We start from the raw sequence: 21,745 nt of genomic DNA, 5'->3' as shown, positions 1-21,745 counted from the left end.
ATAAATACATCAGTGGTTCATATAGTGAACTCGGTGTAGTGTTATTCACCCTGAGGTCATCACAGAGGACAAGGGGGCACTCTTTACAATGAAGGAAAAGAGATTTAATCTCCAAATACGGAAAGGTTTCTTCACAGCAAGAGCTGTGAAAATGTGAAATAGACTCCCTCAAGAGTTGGTTCTCGCCAGCTCAGTAGATTGCTTAAAAAAGTCCTGGATTCTTTCCTAGATACACAGAATAACTGGATAATAACATTTATAGGTAAAGTTGATCCAGGGAATATCCGATTGCCTCTCGGGGGATTAGGTAGAAATCTTTCCCCCCTACAGGAGCAAACTGGATCATGCTTTGCTGGGTTTTTTTGCCTTCCCCTGGATCAACTGTGGGTATAAGATTCATTTTTTTTTCTTCCTTTTTATGGTTGAACTAGACGGACTTGTGGCTTTTTTCAGCCAGACTAACTATGTAAGTATGTAACCACCTGCAATGGACATGCTGCTGCTGGGTTTAAGGGGTTAAAGCAGTTGACGAGAATGCGATTACATGTGGATGCAAATGCAGATTGCTCTTCAGACAGCATTTGACAGGCGATGAGGAAGTATTGTATCGCTTCTTCACTGCCTGCTTTATCTCCTTGATCTCACACTAATGCAGTGTACTCTTTCCACCTTTGTGTACAGAAGTAACCACTTTTCAAATGCAATGTCCTTCAGAACTAACTGATACCAGCTTGGCTTACCTTCTGTTCTCTTCCAGACATACCTGCTGAAGCACAAACAGATAGATCCAGGAGAATTTGCAGACAGAGACACCCACAACCATGGTCCGTGCCTTTGCCGCATGACAGCGAACAGTACTTTGCTCTCCATTGCAAGTGGTCTTTAAAATTTGCTGCACAGCATCTACCTATACTGTACATTTTAACTGGTTCCTTATGCACCTTGTGTTTCTTGAACCATTTAAGTAAAAGCTGTTGTTTTTTTTAACTCAGGTTCTCATTAGTACCTTGCCTGGGCTGAACCCTGTAATTCTTGCTTTTTACCTTCACATATTAGATACTGCCCAGCATCCAACAAGAAAAGAAAGGGGAAATTGTACTGTGTAGTCCCATACAACCAGAATGTGAGTCTGTGCTCACTGTCTGAAATATGGAGTACCTGCTGTATATGGAGCTCAGGTTTTCATGAAGCTTTGTAAAATAAACGCATTTAGTCAGGTTGAAAAAAGATACAAGTCCATCTAGCTCAACCAATAGAAAGAATAAAAAAAAAACACAAAAAATGAAAACCTCCATTCACACAATCCTTTACTCATGGTTATTTCAGAGGAAGGAAAAAAAACCCAATAAAACATGATGCAATTTGCTCCAGCAGGGGAAAAAATTCCTTCCCTATCCCCCAGGAGGTAATCAGATATTCCCTGGATCAACTACACCTGTAGTTATTACCTATAAATGTTAGTATACATATACCATATAATATCTGCAATATACACTCACTGGCCACTTCTTTAGGTGCACCTGTTCTATTTGCTTGGTAACACAAATTGTTAATCAGCCAATCACATGGTAGCAACTCGATGCATTTAGACATCTAGACATGGCGAAGACAACTTTCTGAAGTTCAAACCAAGCATCAGAATGGGGAAGAAAGGGGATTTAAGTGACTTTGAACATGGCATGGTTGTTGGTTCCAGATGGACTTGTCTGAGTATTTCAAAATCTGCTGATCTACTGGGATTTTCACGTACAATCATCTCTAGGGTTTACAGAGAATGGTCCGAAAAAGAGAAAAAATCTAGTGAGCGGCAGTTGTGTGGATGAAAATACCTTGTTGATGTCGGAGGTCAGAGGAGAATAAGCAGATTGGCTCGAGTTGATAGAAAGGCAACAGTAACTCAAATAACGACTCGTTACAACCAAGGTATGCAGAATACCATCTCTGAATGCACAACACGTCAAACCTTGAAGCAGATGTGTTACAGCAGCAGAGGACCACCCAGGGTGCCACTCCTGTCAGCTAAGAACAGGAATTGAAGGCCGCAATTTGCACAGGCTCACCAAAATTGGACAATAAAAATTGTGAAAACATTGCCTGGTCTGATGAGTCTTGATTTCTCTAGAGATGGTTGTGTGTAAAAATCCTAGTGGATTAGCAGTTTTTGAAATACTCAGACCAGCCCATCTTGTACCAACAACTATGCCACATTCAAAAGTCACTTAAATCCTCTTTCTTCCCCATTCTGATGCTCGGTTTGAACTTTAGCAAGTCGTCTTCACCACGTCTAGATGCCTAAATGGATTGAGTTGCTACCATGTGATTGGCTGATCAGCAATTTATGTTACCAAGCAATTGAACAGGTGCACCTAATAGAGTGGCCAGTGAGTATATAATCACATTTTGAATGATTTGGAAAAATGTTATTTGAGGACTTGAGAGGAGTCCACGGGTCTAGCTCAGTGGAAGGCAAGGGACTCGGCTCATGAAGAGCCTAGGGTCCCAGCTTGGGCAGGTGGAAGGCACGTAGCCTAACTCATTAGGAATCAAGGCTCCTGTCTCAAGGGCAGGCAAATGTCCAGGCTTGAGAGGAGTCCAGGGCCTGGTTCAGGGGCAGACAAGGGACCTAGTTTGGTATCAGGGGCCCTGTCCAGGGCCTGGCAAGTGGTAGAGCTGAGTGAAAACAAGGGGCCTGGCTCAGGATAAGTCCAGGATTCCAGCTTGGGATGAGTTCAAGGTCCTGGAATGGTGGCAGTTAAGGGGCCTAGCTCAAAATGAGTACAAGGGCATGGCTTGGTAGCAGTTAAATGGCCAGGCTTGGAATGAGTCCAGGGGCCCAATTTTAGACCTGTTCAGGGACCTGGCTCCTGAGTCATTCAAGGGCCCAGTTGCAGTCCAGGGACCCAACTCAGTGGCAGTTCTGGGGCCAGGCTCTGTGGCACTCTAGGGGCCTGGTTTGGTGGCAGTCCAGGGGCCAGGCTCAGTGTCAGTCCAGGAGCTCAGGCCTGTGGAAGTCCAGAGGCCAGCTCAGTGGCAGTCCATGGGCTCGGCTCGGTAGCAATCTAGAGGCCTGGCTCGGTGGCAGTCCATTAGCTTTCCCGCTGATAACTGGTGAATTGATGACTGATGGTGTAATGAAGAAGAAGCAGCAGAAGAAGTGGAGAAAGATATCCTTAGCCACTGACCTAGCTAGTGAAGTATGTAGGCAGTAAAGTCTGAACACCCAATCGGCATGTGGTCTCCGGGTCAAAGGCTATAAATACGTTTCTCCTACTTTCACCTACAGTTAGGCTTATAGTAAAGCTTACCTGTGGGTAAAATGAATATCTCCTAAGTGTGCATCGTTTAGGAGATATTCCATTGAGAAGCAGCCCATGACATCACCGGTGTATGCTGTCCCTTCAGAGGTCTGCGCGGCTGCCGTGACCGCTGTGCTTATGCACAGTAGTGAAGTCATTGCATCTTGGCCATTCCCACACCTGGAGCCTGCAAACCCGGAAGGAAGCCTTGGTGAAAGTGCAATCCTGTTATCAGTGACAGCGTGCAACTGGAGGACTTTGTCTTAAGGTAAGTCTCTCATAATGAGAACAAAGTACGTCCGATCGGCTTCACTCCAAACAATCCACTTTATTGAAGCAAGATAAAACCAATACAGACAGTGGAAATACAGTGGGGGACTGGCAGGTAAAGACAGCACTTATTCATTACCAGAGCTGTCTTTAGCGTGAAGCGTGTTTACCTGCCAGTCCCCCACTGTATTTCCACTGTCTGTATTGGTTTTATCTTGGTTCAATAAAGTGGATTTTTGAAGTGCAGCCAATCGGACATCATTTGCTCTCATCTATGCAGCACACGAGCTGGGCTAGCACCTATAGGAGGAGTTGTGCTTGGAAATTGGGAGTCTCTCTACCTTGAGAAGTGGTAAACATATAAGTCTCTCATAATGTACTAGTATGCGATGCATGCTAGCACAATATGACATTACCTTGCAGGGGGCCTGGAATGTTTTTTTTTTTCCACATTTACTACCACTTTCTTTCAGTACGAGTTAAAAATGTGAAATGTAGAAACGTACAGTAACAGTGTTAGTGGAAGATTTATTAATGGCTGAAGAAGAATTATTAATAGCTAAAAATATTAGCATGGTTAATAATCGAGGTGACCAACGTGAGAGTCATCATCATCATCCATGATGAGGTGGTAAACATGCTTCTATTATTTGTTGTACAATCCGGGTGATCAGGGAAGTCCACACATTGCAAAATCCTGACTGGTCTGCAGATAAGAAAGAGAGAAGTGTTACTATAACAGGAAGCATAATGGGAAACCAGTGTACTAAACAGTACTGAACCCCTACACCTGCACAAATCTGAGGATGTCTTAAATCCATTTTTATATATATAACACATATTGTATATGTTTATATATGTATCATAAGGGGGGCAGGGTTACTTGGTATTGGCAGTAGTAACTCTACACGAGACAGGGACACCCAGGAACAGTCTGAACAAGTTTGTCCTGCACTATCATTCAGCAAATCAGGAAACAAACACAGTTTCAGTGCAGGAGGGCTTTGTACAGCCAATCCATAGCATACACAAAACAAAACATCTGTTCATCTGAGACACTAACTAAACTCAGGACAGTTCCTGAATAACAAGGTGCCCTTTAATGGGTTCCCCAAACAAATATGGAGCACTTCTACCTTTTAGTGTTCTGTCTGCACTTTTCACCCAGCAGCAGACTTCTACAGCATAGAGAGTGGGAGAAAGAAAGCCCTAAGCATCAGCCAATATACATATATAAAGGCCTGTGGACAGCTGAGACTAGCAGTGAGGTCTGTCTACCAAGTTAGATGTGGCCACATTTGGGTAATGACATCAGACAGCATCCCCATCTCTTTGATTACTTTTAGCTGTTCGCCAGAGAAATTCCGTAATTTCTCAGACTCATTCCATTGTGTGCATAAAGTTCATCTTCAACTATTGAGGGTTTCTTTGCAAAACGGAAGGGTCACAGCTAATCCTAGTCCAATCCCAGTTTGGACCAAAATAAAATTGGATCCTGACTCTCCTTCCACATTTTGCATCATTCAACCCACTTGCTGCGAACCCTGGGCATCATGGTTCCAATGCCCCAGCAAATTAACAGGAGAGTGCATCAGACATACACTTTAGCTCCTGTCCTTGATTTGTAAAACTGCAGCACACATTGCACACAACACAGCAGGAGATGTCTTTTCAAGGATACCTTATAATTGCACTTTGGAAAGCACAGCTTATCTTTATCATTGCAAAAGTGTGACTAAGGGCCTGTTTTGGGGAGCGGGGGCAGGGGGTAAAAACATGTAGCTGAGCCACATTTTTACCATCCCCAACACCCCATCCCCTCCCCCTCCTTAGGGTGAAAAAGGAGCACATGGGGGTGTACACATGCAGCGAGCAAGAGTGATCCCTCTCAACATGACCCATTTAAGCAAATGGATGCAGTTGTGGTGCAGTGATACAGAATTTACCAGGTTAAAACAGGAATGCAGGATGTGATATATTGCTTCTTCACCGCCTGTCAAGTGCCTCTGAAAAGCAATCATACTGCATAGTGGCAGGGACATAAAATCTCATCTTACCAACCTTTTTTCACCCTCGAAGTCATGTGACGAAACGCGTTAGAGCGTCACTGCACATATGATTTAATGTGTTTTGTGACCTAGTGGCAAATGAGGAGAGATACCATGCCCCATTCCAGGCCCGGACTGGGACGAAAAATAGGCCAGGACATTTTATACTGAGCAGCCAACTTCTCCAGGGACCGGGGGGAGTGGGAATAGTGGTCTGGTGTTTGGTGACGGAAAATTCAGAGTCAGTCCTCCACACTGTAATGTAAAGGGGTACTGTGATATAAAGGGGACTGCACTGTAAAGGGGCACTGTATTGATTACAGTGTAGTTCCATTTATATCACAGCGCCCTTTTACATTACAGTGCCCCTTGCAATCACAACCCCCTATCACAGTGCCAATTGCAGTCATGCCTCTCCCTTTCTTTCTAATCCCAGTGCTTCCTATATATTCAACAAAGAGATGACCCAATCCAGCAAAGAGACATCCCCATCCAGCAAAGAGACATCCCCGTACAGCAATGAGATATCCCCATATAGCAAACACAGTGAAGGAAATAAGTTTTTGATCCCCTGCTGATTTTGAATGTTTGCCCACTCACAAAGAAATGATCAGTCTAGAAACGAATTGGCATGTGTATTGTAACACTGAGAGACAGAATAGCAACAAAAAATTCAAAAGAAATGCATGTCTAACAAATTATGCACTGATTTGCATGTTCACAAGGGAAATAAGTATTTGATCCCCTATCATTCAGCAGGATTTCTGGCTACCAGGTGTCTTTCATACAGGTAACAAGCTGAGATTAGAAGCAGTCTCTTACAGGGAGTGCTGCTAATCTCATTTTGTTACCTGTATAAAAGACACCTGTCCACAGGAGCAATCAAACAATCAGACTCCAAACTCTCCACCATGGCAAAGACCAAAGAGCTGTCCAAGGATGTCAGGGAAAAGATTGTAGACCTACACAAGGCTGGACTGGGCTACCAAACTATCACCAAGCAGCTTGGTGAGAAGGTGACAACAGTTGGTGCAATCATTCACAAATGGAAGAAACACAGAACAACTGTCAGTCTCCCTAGGTCTGGTGCACCATGCAAGATCTCACCTCGTGGAGTGTCAATGATCATAAGAACAGTGAGGAATCATCCCTTAACTACACGTGAGAATTTTGTCAATGATCTCCAGGCAGCTGGGACCACAGTCACCAAGAAAACAATTGGTAACACACTACACCGACAAGGATTGAAATCCTGCAGTGCCCGCAAGGTCCCTCTGCTCGAGAAAGCACATGTCCAGGTCTGTCTGAAGTTTGCCACTTAACATCTGAATGGTGCAGAGGAGGACTGGTTGAAAGTGTTGTGGTCAGATGAGACCAAAATTGATCTCTTTTGCAGTTGCTTCAGATCATACCTGATAGTGGATGGGGAGAAAAGGAAATGGAAATGGACCCACAGGACAGTTGCACCAAAGCATTTCAAGCTAGATTCATTAAAATTGGCTCATGAATGATATGTGGGGTCTAGTTGGTAGGACTTTTTAACCACTTGCCTACCAGGCACTTTTACCCCCTTCCTGCCCAGGCCAATTTTATCTTTCAGCGCTGTTGCACTTTGAATGACAATTGTGTGGTCATGCAACACTGTACCCAAAGTAAATTTGTATAATTTTTTTTAGACAAATAGAGCTTTCTTTTGGTGGTATTTAATCACCTCTAGGGTTTTTATTTATTTTTTGCTAAACAAAAAAAGACCAAAAATTAGTGTTTTTAGAAAAAGGTTTTCTTAGTTTCTGTCATAAAGTTTTGTAAATAAGTGATTTTTCTCTTTCATTGATGTGCGCTGATTAGGCTGCACTGATGAGGCTGCACTGATATCCGGCACTGATGAGGCTACACAGATATGCGGCACTGATGAGCACTGATAGGTGGCACTGATGGGCACTGACAGCCAGCACTGATGGGCGCTGACAGCCAGCACTGATGGGCACTGACAGCCAGCACTGATGGGCACTGACAGCCAGCACTAAGGCACTGATCGCCAGCACTGATGGGCACTGACAGCCAGCACTAAGGCACTGATCGCCAGCACTGATGGGCAGTGATATAAACCATTGATGAGCACTATTAGCCGCATTGATGGGGCTACACACTGATCATCAGGGCACTTATGATCAGTGCCCTGATGATCAGATGTCCCCTCTGAGAAATGCCGCTTACTGGCTGTCTTCTCCTCACGCGCTGTCAACGTGAGGAGAGGACTGCCGATAACTGGCATTTCCTATTAACACTGTGATCAGCTGTGATTGGAGACAGCTGATCACATGGTAAAAGGCTGCTCTGATTGGCCCTGTACCTGGGCACATAATCAGCTGTGTCCAAAGGACGCAGCGATCACAGATTGCGCCTGGTGCGCATCCCAGGGGGCGTGTGGGGGGGGGCATGGTTCTGGGAAGACGTTCATGGATGCCCTCCCAGAACTAGCTGACCATGCTGTAGCCATTAGAGATGAGCGAATCGAACATGACGAAGTGGAATTCGCTTCGAAGATTAGGAAATATTCGATTCGCGCCGAATCCGAAAATTAGCAAACTTCGGATGCACGAATCGAATTTTCCCAAAAATGGCGGCGACATGTGTGGCGACGGAGCGGGGATCTCTGGGAAGGCGCGCAGACAAGGCGCGCTGACCCATAATGCATTCATTCATGACATGTGATCGCATTAGCCAATCAGCAGCCAGCCAGCCAGCACTGTGTAATGGTGGAGCTATAAATCGCAGCCATCTTAGAATTCTCCATTAGCCTCCGGTCATTCAAGAGAGACAGACCTCTGTGTATTAGGGACAGAGTTAGGGCCACAGAGACTTTAGGGCCACAGAATCGTTACTTAGGGACACAGAATCGTTACTCAGGGACACAGAATTGTTACTCAGGGACAGACACAGAATTGTTACTCAGGGACACAGAATTGTTACTGAGGGACACAGAATCGTTACTCAGGGACACAGAATCGTTACTCAGGGACAGACACAGAATTGTTACTCAGGGACAGACACAGAATTGTTACTCAGGGACACAGAATTGTTACTCAGGGACACAGAATCGTTACTGAGGGACACAGAATTGTTACTCAGGGACACAGAATTGTTACTCAGGGACAGACACAGAATTGTTACTCAGGGACAGACACAGAATTGTTACTCAGGGACAGACACAGAATTGTTACTCAGGGACACAGAATCGTTACTCAGGGACACAGAATCGTTACTCAGGGACACAGAATCGTTACTCAGGGACACAGAATTGTTACTCAGGGACAGACACAGAATTGTTACTCAGGGACACAGAATTGTTACTCAGGGACAGACACAGAATTGTTACTCAGGGACACAGAATTGTTACTCAGGGACACAGAATTGTTACTCAGGGACACAGAATTGTTACTCAGGGACACAGAAGTGTTACTCAGGGACACAGAAGTGTTACTCAGGGACAGACACAGAATTGTTACTCAGGGACACAGAATTGTTACTCAGGGACACAGAAGTGTTACTGAGGGACACAGAATCGTTACTCAGGGACACAGAATCGTTACTCAGGGACACAGAATCGTTACTCAGGGACACAGAATCGTTACTCAGGGACACAGAATCGTTACTCAGGGACACAGAATCGTTACTCAGGGACACAGAATCGTTACTCAGGGACACAGAATCGTTACTCAGGGACACAGAATCGTTACTCAGGGACACAGAATCGTTACTCAGGGACACAGAATCGTTACTCAGGGACACAGAATCATTACTCAGGGACACAGAATCGTTGAATTAAAGAGTATGTCAGACAACACGCAGAGGAGTGGCAGAGGAGGCAATGTTTCAGGAGCGAGCAGACGTGGCAGCAGAGGAAGGGGTCGAGGCAGCACTAGTCACAGCCAGAGGCCAGTGCTCCCGGTGTCATCCAGCGGTCGTGTCTCCACCGACAACCCTGCCGTCATCGATTGGTTGGCTCGGTCGTCTTCCTCTTCCCAGGTCACCTCTGACACCTACAGCCAATGGTCGGTGGGTACGTCAGACACAACCGTTAGTTGGCATGGCCCGGGAGCAAGCCCACTGAAATCACGTGTCCTCTACCTGCCCCTGTCCTTTGGTGTTCCCTCACCAAGCGAAGTATCGCATGCTGTGGGCTCAGCCCCACTGTAAAGTGAGGAAGAGCTAACAGAGGGCGGTCAGGAACGGGGGGAGACATCCGCCTCTTCAGCAGCCAGGCGAAGAAGTACTGGCGAGGAGAGTGGCTCGGTAGCCGGTCTAGAGACAGGTCTGTCTCCTGACCCACACGCAGCCGAGGGGGCTAGTAGTGAGGCGGAGACCCTAATTGATGATGATGAGGCTGATCGCACTTGGCAGCCTCGTCGTCATCAGGCTATTGCTTCCGCATCATCAGGAGAAGAGGGTGCCAGCTTGGCAGCGAGCAAAACAGTCGGTGGGTTGCCCAGGAGGCAGCAGGGTCGCAGCAGTGTCAGTGGAGGCAAACGGCCACGGAGTAGAGCACCAGCTCCACTGCAGCCTACCACCACGGCCAGTAGTGGTGCCGGTGTGCACGGAGGAAGTAGCAGTCAGCCAGTGAGGAGTAGCGGGGGCAAAGTTTCCTACTCGGCGGTGTGGCAATTTTTCGTCAAGCCGCCCGAGGAAGTAAACGTAGCCGTATGTCGACTATGTGGCCAGAAAGTCAAGCGTGGCCAGGGGGCCCATGTTGGGACTACAGCGTTGCGTCAGCATATGCAGCGTCGCCATTCGGTGGCCTGGGAAAACCGTGATAAAGATACGGCGGTTCTGCCTGTCCCAGCCCCCGCTCCATCACCCGCTCCGTTACTTGCTCCGTCACCCGACGTCAATCGCCCTCTATCAGCCAGTCAAGGCTCCAACACCTCTGCTGAGGGGAGTTGTCGCTCGTTGGCATCTTCCGCTCGTTCAGATGCTCCTTCTCCTGCTACTCCTCTTCACGGATTCCGTCAGCAGTCTTTCTTGGAATCCGTTTCCAAGAGACAACAGTTTGCGAGCACGCACCCGACGGTGCAGAAGCTGAACGTCCTCCTGTCCAAGTTGCTGGTGCTGCAGTCCCTCCCTTTCCAAGTGGTGGACTCAGCACCTTTCCGAGAAATGATGGCTTGTGCCGCGCCGCGGTGGAGAGTGCCAAGCCGGCATTTCTTCGCCAAAAAGGCAGTGCCAGCCCTGCATTCACATGTAGAAGAGATGGTGGGCCAGTCTTTGAGCATGTCGGTCTCTGCCAAAGTGCACGGCAGCGCCGACGTGTGGAGCTGTAACTACGGTCAGGGACAGTACATGTCATTTACGGCCCACTGGGTGAACGTGGTGCCGGCACAGCCGCACCAGCAACTTGGACAGGTCACGCCGCTTTTGCCTCCACGTTTGCACGTCCTTGGTCCAGCAAAGATGTCCGCCTCTACCACCTCTTCTTCCGCCGTGTCCTCAGCCGCCACCCCTGTGCCAAGTCCCATTACCCAACCGGCATATCACATGTGCAGGGCGCAACGGTGTCACGCTGTGCTGCACCTGGTATGCCTTGGCGAACGTAGTCACACAGGGGAGGAACTTCTGAGTGTAATGAACAGAGAAATCGACAGATGGCTGTCTCCGTGCAAACTGAAAATCGGAACCATGTTGACCGACAACGGAAAGAACATGGTGTCTGCTCTGCGTCAAGGAAGGTTGTGCCATGCGCCATGCATGGCTCACGTGTTCAATCTGGTTGTCAAGCGGTTCCTAAAATCCACCATCCCACTGCAAGACATCCTTAAAATGTCACGTAAACTTTGCATGCATTTCAGCCATTCCTACACCGCAAAGCACACCCTCCTTGAGCTGCAGCGGCAGAAAGGAATTCCACAGCATCGCCTGATCTGCAACGTTGCAACAAGGTGGAATTCAACCCTACATATGTTAGACCGCCTTTACGATCAGCGAAAGGCCATCACCGGTTTCCTGATGTTACAAGCGGATAAAGGTACTCCCCTGTGTAACTTAGATGTCAGCCATTGGCAGCTCATGCTTGACACCTGCCGCTTGCTCAGGCCCTTTGAGGAGGCCACGCTATTCGTGAGTCGGCAGGACTATGGGATGAACGACATCATTCCTCTGTTGCACGTCCTGGAACAAATGCTGTTAACAATGGATGGTCAGGGTGCGGTAGACGTGGCGCACAGATCTCAACGCCACATGACCCCTGTGGGGGCAGGACAGGAAGAAGAGGAGGAGGTAGAGGAGGACATTGGTGCTCAGGAATTATTGAGTGAAATGGGTGGTTTTTCCACTCAGCGGACAGGAGTGGAGGAGCAGGAGCATCTGGTAGAGGAGGAGGAAGAGACAGAGGACCCAGATGCACCGTGGCAGTATGCTGTGGAGATGGAGGCAGGGAGTCCCTCGCATTCCTTGGCACAAATGGCCCATAGCATGCTCGGTTGCTTGCGTAGCGACAGCCGAATAATAACCATCAGACAGAGGGATGACTTTTGGCTGTCCACCTTGTTGGACCCTCGCTACCGTTCAAAAATGGTGGCCTTTTTCACACCTGCTGAGAGGGAGGCCAAAATAACGTACTATAAAAACCACCTATGTAGTCAGTTGGTCTCTGCCTTTCTGCGCCAACGTCCATCCTCAGACACTGTGGGCCCTGTGCGCTCGCGTTCTGCTGCCATGGCAGCAGGGGAGGGGTGGGGTGGTAGGAGCAGTGGCAGCTCCACCAGCAGCGGCTGCCTCAGTCTGCAGTCGATGATGAGTAGCTTTCTTCACCAGCGCAGTGAGGAAACTACTAACCAGCCGCAGCAGCAGCAGCATCAGGTGGACCTGGAGCAGGACCTCAAACAACAGGCTTGGGCCTACTTGGACAGCACCCTGCCAACCGAGGTAGACAATCCCCTTGACTACTGGGCAACGAAACTTGACCTTTGGCCCCAACTAGCTGAATTTGCCCTTGAAAGGCTGTCATGCCCGGCCAGTAGCGTGGCATCGGAGCGCGTGTTTAGTGCGGCAGGAGGTATTGTAACTCCGCGGAGGACACGACTGTCCACCCAAAGTGTGGAGAGACTCACGTTTGTGAAAATGAATCAGGCGTGGATTAGTCTGGATTTCAAACCACCAGTTCCTGACACAACTGACTAAATCCGCCATGAATCATGCCCCAAACATGTTATTATTTTTAACATAGGCCTCTGTATGGCCTTCAATTTAAGCTGCTTACGCTTCGCCACTCTGCCATGGGTGTGCTGTTCCCCTCATATTTGTTATTTAACTGTGCATTGTATCACCAATTCTTATTTCACCATGTTTGTTTCTATGTCTTGATCTGTTGCTGCCATCTGCTGGCCAGAATTTGCATGCTGCATGCCTTTGTTATAGCTAGTAAGTGTTTTCTCTGCTGGGTGTGGTTTTAGGCAAGCCTTGGTTCTTGTCACTTCCTGCAGCCATTTTATCTGCTATATAGCTGTGTGACAGGACATTCAATACCCTGGGCTTGTGAAGGCATCAGTTTTTGACCAGCAGTTAGCCTCAGGAAAGATATCACAGGACAGCATCAATACCTCTACTACCTTACAGTATTGTATCACTGTTTGTCGCTGTATTTGGATCAAATAAACCCACGCTGATTTCATTTCCGTGTATACGTTTGGATCCGTCTAACCTGAGCATCTGCCGGTCCGGTCTGCTCCACTGCTTGGATACGAAGGTAGGAAGTTACACAGCCATTATCAGTTATACCTTCATTCGCCTTCATGTGGGGACAGAACAGTCAAAAACTGCCTTAAAGTCCATACCCCACTACAGATTCCCTCAGAGTCCAGTGCCACACTTAGGAATCTCCCTAGCAACAGGCCCACTTGCAGCAAATCTGCCCGGCTACAGTGCATGTTCCACAAGCTTATGCGGAAGCACTGCACATACGCAGTATCTATACTCTTGCCTGGAAGTCCTCCACAACTAGCCAAGCCATTATTTACATCCTATATTAACCTTTCCTCGCATAATAGAAGTACTGTTTATGCACGTTCCTTACATTGCCGTGGCCGCCGCAAAACCCCGCAATTCACTCTAAGCATATTAGAACTTTTATCAAAGTGACCTATCTGAGCTGTGCTGCGATTTTCAGCCCCCAATTCAAAAGTTCATTTTCTTAAAGAGATAGCGCACCTTAAGTCAAAAAGGACTTTGCACATTTCCCCAGTGATGAAATAAAGCAAATGCAACCTGATACTGATCATTATGAAGGGCAGAGAACAGAATCCACACTTCCAGCGGAACAAGTCGTGCGACCAAGACGCTCTCTCAAACCGACAGTAAAGGTCATCGAAAACTATCACACCACAAAAGATGAGCTATGTGATAACCTGGAGGAGCAATGGGAACAAGTTTCCTCCCTCACGTCCGGACTTAAATCCTCCTCAGGTGATGCCACAAGCTTACAAGTTGCCAACGGGCGGCTGGACACAGCTCAAGAAAGATACAAGAGACTGTCCACAAGGTATATAACCTTTCTAAAAGACTCTAATATCGATGAAGCCCTATCAGAACTGAGCAAGGCAGAATCAATAGACAGACAAAGAGACGTCATGGTGCTGGATGTTAAAGGTAAAGCGGAACTCGCATTTGCAAGAAACTAGATCACACAGATCAAATTCATCTAAACATTCCTCTCGGCCATACAGATCATCGTGCTCAAGAAGCTCAGCCTTGAGCGACAGATTACTAGAGGCCCGCATAAACGCAGAGCAATCCAAAGCGAGACGCTCCTTCACAGAAAAAGAAGCTCTTGCAAGGGCAGAGGCAGAGGCCAAGAGGACAGAGGCCAAGAGGGCAGAGGCCGAGAGGGCAGAGGCAGAGGCCAAGAGGGCAGAGGCTCGAATAAAGATTTTCGAATCAGAGATGCAGGAGGAAATTGCATTAGCTAAAGTAAGACTACTTGAGCAAGCATTGAGCCAAGGTCTTGATCCAGTCTGCTCACTACCACAGGAGATAGGTGATCCAGTTGATCGCACCAGTGACTATGTACTGAATCAGTTATCTGCGCCACCCCCAGTTTGCAGTACCGTCCAAGCCGACAACACTGAAACCTCCAAGTCAGCTCTACCTGCGGTACCAGTGCCACCCACAGCACCCGAGCAACCTAATAATCGTTACCCAGATGTGCCCTCCCAAGGACGGTCGTTACAGAAAGATCGCTATCAGGCGTTTTCTGGCCTACCTCCACAGCTCAAGCAGCAGTCATCACAATATACAGAGACTAAACGAAAGCTTAACCCTGCAGCTACATCATTCTACCCGGAAGCATCTCACCCTTTCACGCCAGGCAGCCTATACGCCCCAGGGGCATCACAAGTCGTCATGGCAACAAGCAGTGAGAAATCAGATATGTCTGAGTTTGCCAGGTTTATGGTGAGCAGAGAGCTAATCAACACCAGTCTCTCAAAATCTGATGACCGTGCAGAGAGCTACAGAGCTTGGAAGGCAACCTTCAAGGCCGCCATCGCTAACCTCAACCTAACCGCAGAGCAGGAGTTTGACCTCTTGATCAAATGGCTGGGCCCAGGCTCCACAAATCGTGTCAAGAGCCTCAGAACTGTCTACATGGGACAAGCAGAAGCAGGTCTCGCTGCCGCCTGGCAGAGACTCGAACGTACCTTCGGCAGTGCAGAAGCAATAGAGAAGGCCCTATTCAAGAGACTGCAGAACGTTCCAAGGATCAATCTCAAGGATGTCCAGAAGCTTCAGGATTTAAGTGATCTGCTCATGGAACTTGAGCTTGCCAAGGGTGACCCTCGTCTGTCCGGGCTGTGCTACCTGGATACAGCTCATGGAGTGAACCCGATTGTCGTGAAGCTACCATACAGTCTGCAAGAAAAGTGGGCGACATCCGTCTCAAGGTACAAAAGAGAGCATGACATCACCTTTCCCCCATTTATTCACTTCTGTAGGTTTATCGATGAACAGTCCCAGATGAGGAATGACCCCAGCCTCGACTTCTTGGAGTTCAACACTACAGCTTCAGCAACATCATCATCAAGGTATGAAAGCATCACGCATAAACACAGAGACTTCAAGAGCAGCGTGAGTGTTAGAAAGACTAACCTACCATCTACTGCAGTACCCACGGGTAAACAGTACACCACCTCGTCAGGAGATAAGACCTTCAATCGTGAATGTCCCATTCATAAAAAACCACACTCTCTGAACAAATGTAGAGGGTTTAGATCCAAAACCATACTGGAGCGCAAGAAAATCCTCACCGAGCTCGGGGTATGTTTCAGATGCTGCGCTTCATTGGAGCACATGGCTAAGGACTGTAAATCTGTCATCGAATGTGAGGAGTGTCATAGTGAAAGACATGCCTCAGCTATGCACCCAATCCCACTCTCCAGAGATTCACCCACTGCCGTCACCACCAGTCCTGCTCCAAGTCATGGCGGGGAGCCCCAAAATTACGCTAATGCAGCGACTGCTGTTTCCTGCTCATGCTTGGATGTATGTGGGGAGGGCCAGCGTGAGAAATGTTGTGCCCGAATATGCCTAATCAAGGTCTACCCAGAGGGACTACCAGAAAAGGCAGTAAAAATGTATGCCATCATCGACGACCAAAGCAACCGGTCGCTAGCAGGTCCTAAATTCTTTGAAGCCTTTGGAATAAAGGGACCATCCGAACCCTATACCTTAAACACCTGCTCGGGCCGCATAGAGACTAGCGGCAGAAGGGCACAAGGATTCATCGCTTCTCCTGTCAGTGGGGATACGGAAATACCCTTACCAACGCTGATCGAATGTGATCAAATACCCAACCATAGGGATGAGATTCCTACCCCAGAAGCTGCATTTCACCAACCTCACCTAAGGCACCTAGCCAACGTTATTCCACCTATGGACATCAACGCCGAGATTCTACTCCTGCTCGGCAGAGACAATCTAAGGGTACACAAGGTGCGTCAACAGTGTAATGGTCCTGACTATGCACCATATGCCCAGAGGCTGGACTTGGGATGGGTAATCATAGGAAATGTATGCTTAAATCAACCAAAAATCGACTCCTTCAAAACGTACGTGCGTTCAGATGGACGCACAACTTGCATGAAGCCGTGTCCTCATCACTATGAGGTGAGAGAGAAGTCTCCAAGCCTCGTACAACTACCTGACGTCATTACTCCTCTCTTTGCCAACAACTTGGGGAGATCAGTCTTTCATACTACCAAGGATGACGATAAAGTAGCCTTGTCAGTAGAGGACAGAGAATTTGTCAAGATAATGGACAGTGAGTTCTTTAAAGACGAAACCAATCACTGGGTTTCTCCATTACCCTTCCGAGCTAACAGGGTAAGACTCCCGAACAACCGGGAACAAGCTCTGTCTAGATTTAACTCTCTTCAGTGTACCATGAACAGCAAGCCTGAAATGAGAGAACACATCGTTGCCTTTATGGATAAAATATTCCTTAACAACCATGCAGAACCAGCTCCATCCTTAAGGAAGAACGACAAGTGCTGCTACTTGCCTTCATTCGGAGTATATCATGCCACTAGACCTATGTCTGTAGGTTCCTTTACTAACTCTACTTGGCTTACAGGTCCGGAGTTTCTGCTAAGACAGGCGGACGAATGTGTACAGGAAGTTTTCAGCATCCAGGATCCGGATAATTTTTTTTTTTTTTTAATTTAAATATTTATTAAATTTTTCATATTAATACAAAAGTCCCAAAACAGGGGAAAAAAAAAATTCTCAATACAAATAAACATTTATAACATTTCTATCTTTCCCTTATTAAAACAAACTCTTTTCTTTCCCATCCCACTATCTCCCCTTCCCGCCCCTCATCCCCCCTCTTCCCTCTGCAGACTCCAATCCATTCTGATCTAATAAGGCTTATCCATTTTATTGTTAACCTCTTAGTTTATATTTTCTTATATTTCTCCTTCAATCTTGCTCTTTCCCACTTTTCCCATCTCCTAGAATACACTCCCATCCTATCTTCATGCATATGGTATGATTTTTCCATTCTACCAATCTGGTTCACTCTGTTAATCCAGTCTTCCTCCTTCGGTACCTCGGCTCTTCTCCAAAACTTGGGTATCAGCCCTTTCGCTGCATTCAAGAAGTACCAAATACCTGAATCTTTATATTTATTTACAGATGTCTCTACCTTGTGTAGGAGGCACGTCGTTGGGTTGTAGGAGGCACGTCGTTGGGTCAGGATCCGGATAATGATCCAGAAATCCGCGCTGAAGTCAGTGTATTGGTCACTGGAACAAAGCAAAACTCCAGCCTCGGTAGCCAGCGCTTTGAACGTTTCTCCAGTTGGATGAGACTCGTCAGGACTATCGCAAGGTTAGTGCACATTGCAAAATGTTATCACAATACTCACAAAGATAAGGATTGTCACGGTTGGCACGTCTGCCATAAACCCTTCTCTGCGGAGAACATCTCTCATAGTGAGTCCCTCATAATACGTCACGTCCAACAAGGGGAATTCAATATAGAATGGAAGTGCTTGTACAACAAACAGCAGATTCCAATAAAAAGCCCTCTTGCCAACTTAAATCCAGTTATTGACAGTTTTGGCTTGCTCAGAGTTGGTGGTCGTTTGAATCAAGCCCACCTAAGAGTTGCAGAACAAAATCCTCTCATCATTCCCAGCAAACATCATATCACCGTCTTGCTGATCCGACACTACCACAAAAAGACTGAACACCAGGGCAGGCAAATCACTGAGGGCAAGTTACGGTCTGCTGGCCTTTGGATTATAGGTATGAAAAGACGTGTGGCCCAAGTATTGCATGACTGTGTTCACTGTCGCAAAGCTAGAGGAAAACAACTACACCAACAAATGGCTGATTTGCCTGCGGACAGACTATGTACAGGGCCGCCTTTCACCTACGTTGGCCTAGATGTCCTTGGGCCATGGATGGTGTCTGCACGCAGGACCCGTGGCGGTCACGCAAACAGTAAGCGTTGGGCTGTACTATTTACTTGCATGAGTGTGCGAGCCGTTCACTTAGAGGTCATAGAATCCATGGACACATCCAGCCTTATTAATGCCTTAAGACGGTTCTTCGCAATCAGAGGACCAGTGAAACAGTTGAGGTCTGACTGTGGAAGCAACTTCATTGGAGCCTGTAGAGAACTGAACATAGACACCAAATTCATTCAAGATCACTTGGCGGAAAAGGGTTGCACCTGGATTTTCAATCCTCCTCATAGTTCCCACATGGGGGGCTCCTGGGAGAGAATGATCAGGATCTCACGCAACATCTTGAATTCTATGTTGATGGATGTAAACTCTTCAAGACTCACACATGAGACTCTAGTCACCCTTCTCGCTGAAGTTTCAGCTATCATCAATTCTAGACCCCTCGTGCCAGTATCTATGGATCCTGAAACACAGCCGTACTGACTCCAGCTATCCTACTTACCCAAAAAACTGAAATTACGCTAATGCCTAGTGGAGAATTTACTCATGCGAATATCTACCAAAAACACTGGAAACGTGTACAATACCTAGCTGATTACTTCTGGAAAAGGTGGCGAAAGGAGTATCTCAATATTCTTCAAGGAAGAAGAAAGTGGCAACACCACAAACCAAACCTAAAAGAAGATGACCTCGTGTTGATGAAGGAGCAACATACCGTACGGATTGACTGGCCTATGGGACTAATTACAAAGGTTCTTCCTAGCAAGGATGGCAAGGTCCGTAAAGTGGAGTTGAAGATCTTCAGAAAGGGTGAGCTTAAAATGTTCGCAAGGCCAATTAACGAACTCATTTTGATACTACCCATCGAGAACATTCCTGCTGGGTGAACTCTACTGAACTTGAACTTTGTGGTTCTTCTCTATTCCAACTCGGAATCTACTATATTGTTATGTTTATTGCATTCTAACATGTTCTTTGTTACAGGTTGTTTTATATTTTATAGACATTCGTCATAGTGAAATCCCTTATGGAATTTCAGACGGGGAGTGTGCTGTTCCCCTCATATTTGTTATTTAACTGTGCATTGTATCACCAATTCTTATTTCACCATGTTTGTTTCTATGTCTTGATCTGTTGCTGCCATCTGCTGGCCAGAATTTGCATGCTGCATGCCTTTGTTATAGCTAGTAAGTGTTTTCTCTGCTGGGTGTGGTTTTAGGCAAGCCTTGGTTCTTGTCACTTCCTGCAGCCATTTTATCTGCTATATAGCTGTGTGACAGGACATTCAATACCCTGGGCTTGTGAAGGCATCAGTTTTTGACCAGCAGTTAGCCTCAGGAAAGATATCACAGGATAGCATCAATACCTCTACTACCTTACAGTATTGTATCACTGTTTGTCGCTGTATTTGGATCAAATAAACCCACGCTGATTTCATTTCCGTGTATACGTTTGGATCCGTCTAACCTGAGCATCTGCCGGTCCGGTCTGCTCCACTGCTTGGATACGAAGGTAGGAAGTTACACAGCCATTATCAGTTATACCTTCATTCGCCTTCATGTGGGGACAGAACAATGGGCCCCTGTACCGCCTCCTCTTGCTGCTGCCAGGTCCAGAGTGTGTCATGGGTCCCTGTACGGCCTCCCATTGCTGCTGTCTCCATCGCCACACTCTGCCATGTGCCACTTTCAGGTCTCCTCACACTGCTGGTGGGTTCCATTTTGTCATAGGGTGCTGGCAGATTACGGGCCTCCCATTACTGCTGCCAGGCCCGTAATCTGCCATGGGCCCCCGTACCGACTCCTCATGCTGCTGCCAGGCCCGTAATCTGTCATGGGCCCCTGTACCGCCTCCTCATGCTGCTGCCAGGTCCAGAGTGTGTCATGGGTCCCTGTACGGCCTCCCATTGCTGCTGTCTCCATCGCCACACTCTGCCATGTGCCACTTTCAGGTCTCCTCACACTGCTGGTGGGTTCTATTTTGTCATAGGGTGCTGGCAGATTACGGGCCTCCCATTGCTGCTGCCAGGCCCGTAATCTGCCATGGGCCCCCGTACCGACTCCTCATGCTGCTGCCAGGCCCGTAATCTGTCATGGGCCCCTGTACCGCCTCCTCATGCTGCTGCCAGGTCCAGAGTGTGTCATGGGTCCCTGTACGGCCTCCCATTGCTGCTGCCAGGCCCGTAATCTGCCATGGGCCCCCGTACCGACTCCTCATGCTGCTGCCAGGCCCGTAATCTGTCATGGGCCCCTGTACCGCCTCCTCATGCTGCTGCCAGGTCCAGAGTGTGTCATGGGTCCCTGTACGGCCTCCCATTGCTGCTGTCTCCATCTCCAGACTCTGCCATGTGCCACTTTCAGGTCTCCGCACACTGCTGGTGGGTTCCATTTTGTCATAGGGTGCTGTATGGCCTCCCATTGCTGCTGCCAGGCCCGTAATCTGCCATGGGCCCCCGTACCGACTCCTCATGCTGCTGCCAGGCCCGTAATCTGTCATGGGCCCCTGTACCGCCTCCTCATGCTGCTGCCAGGTCCAGAGTGTGTCATGGGTCCCTGCACGGCCTCCCATTGCTGCTGTCTCCATCGCCACACTCTGCCATGTGCCACTTTCAGGTCTCCTCACACTGCTGGTGGGTTCCATTTTGTCATAGGGTGCTGTATGGCCTCCCATTGCTGCTGCCAGGCCCGTAATCTGCCATGGGCCCCCGTACCGACTCCTCATGCTGCTGCCAGGCCCGTAATCTGTCATGGGCCCCTGTACCGCCTCCTCATGCTGCTGCCAGGTCCAGAGTGTGTCATGGGTCCCTGTACGGCCTCCCATTGCTGCTGTCTCCATCGCCACACTCTGCCATGTGCCACTTTCAGGTCTCCTCACACTGCTGGTGGGTTCCATTTTGTCATAGGGTGCTGTATGGCCTCCCATTGCTGCTGCCAGGCCCGTAATCTGCCATGGGCCCCCGTACCGACTCCTCATGCTGCTGCCAGGCCCGTAATCTGTCATGGGCCCCTGTACCGCCTCCTCATGCTGCTGCCAGGTCCAGAGTGTGTCATGGGTCCCTGTACGGCCTCCCATTGCTGCTGTCTCCATCGCCACACTCTGCCATGTGCCACTTTCAGGTCTCCTCACACTGCTGGTGGGTTCCATTTTGTCATAAGGTGCTGTATGGCCTC

At 48.0% G+C, this 21,745-nt stretch overlaps 1 protein-coding gene across 3 annotated transcripts in view; it reads right to left on the bottom strand.

Moving 5' to 3' along the window:
• Window positions 1-4,074: 4,074 nt before the first annotated feature.
• Window positions 4,075-21,745, bottom strand: part of LOC149462102 (ADP-ribosyl cyclase/cyclic ADP-ribose hydrolase 2-like) — a 57,444-nt gene continuing 39,773 nt past the window's right edge. For all 3 annotated transcript variants that reach the window (XM_089677446.1, XM_089677448.1, XM_089677447.1), the window contains one exon: window positions 4,075-4,272. In XM_089677446.1, coding sequence (XP_089533572.1) covers window positions 4,119-4,272 — 154 coding nt within the window. In that variant the 3' untranslated portion in view covers window positions 4,075-4,118. The remainder of the gene's footprint in view (window positions 4,273-21,745) is intronic.

This window comes from Staurois parvus, unplaced genomic scaffold, assembly GCF_062004578.1.
Source record: "Staurois parvus isolate SC_StPar_1 unplaced genomic scaffold, SC_StPar_1.0 ptg000186l, whole genome shotgun sequence".
In the NCBI taxonomy this organism is placed as follows: domain Eukaryota; kingdom Metazoa; phylum Chordata; class Amphibia; order Anura; family Ranidae; genus Staurois; species Staurois parvus.
Note: the sequence above shows the minus strand (reverse complement) of the source record. Positions and strands in the feature narration are given on the sequence as shown.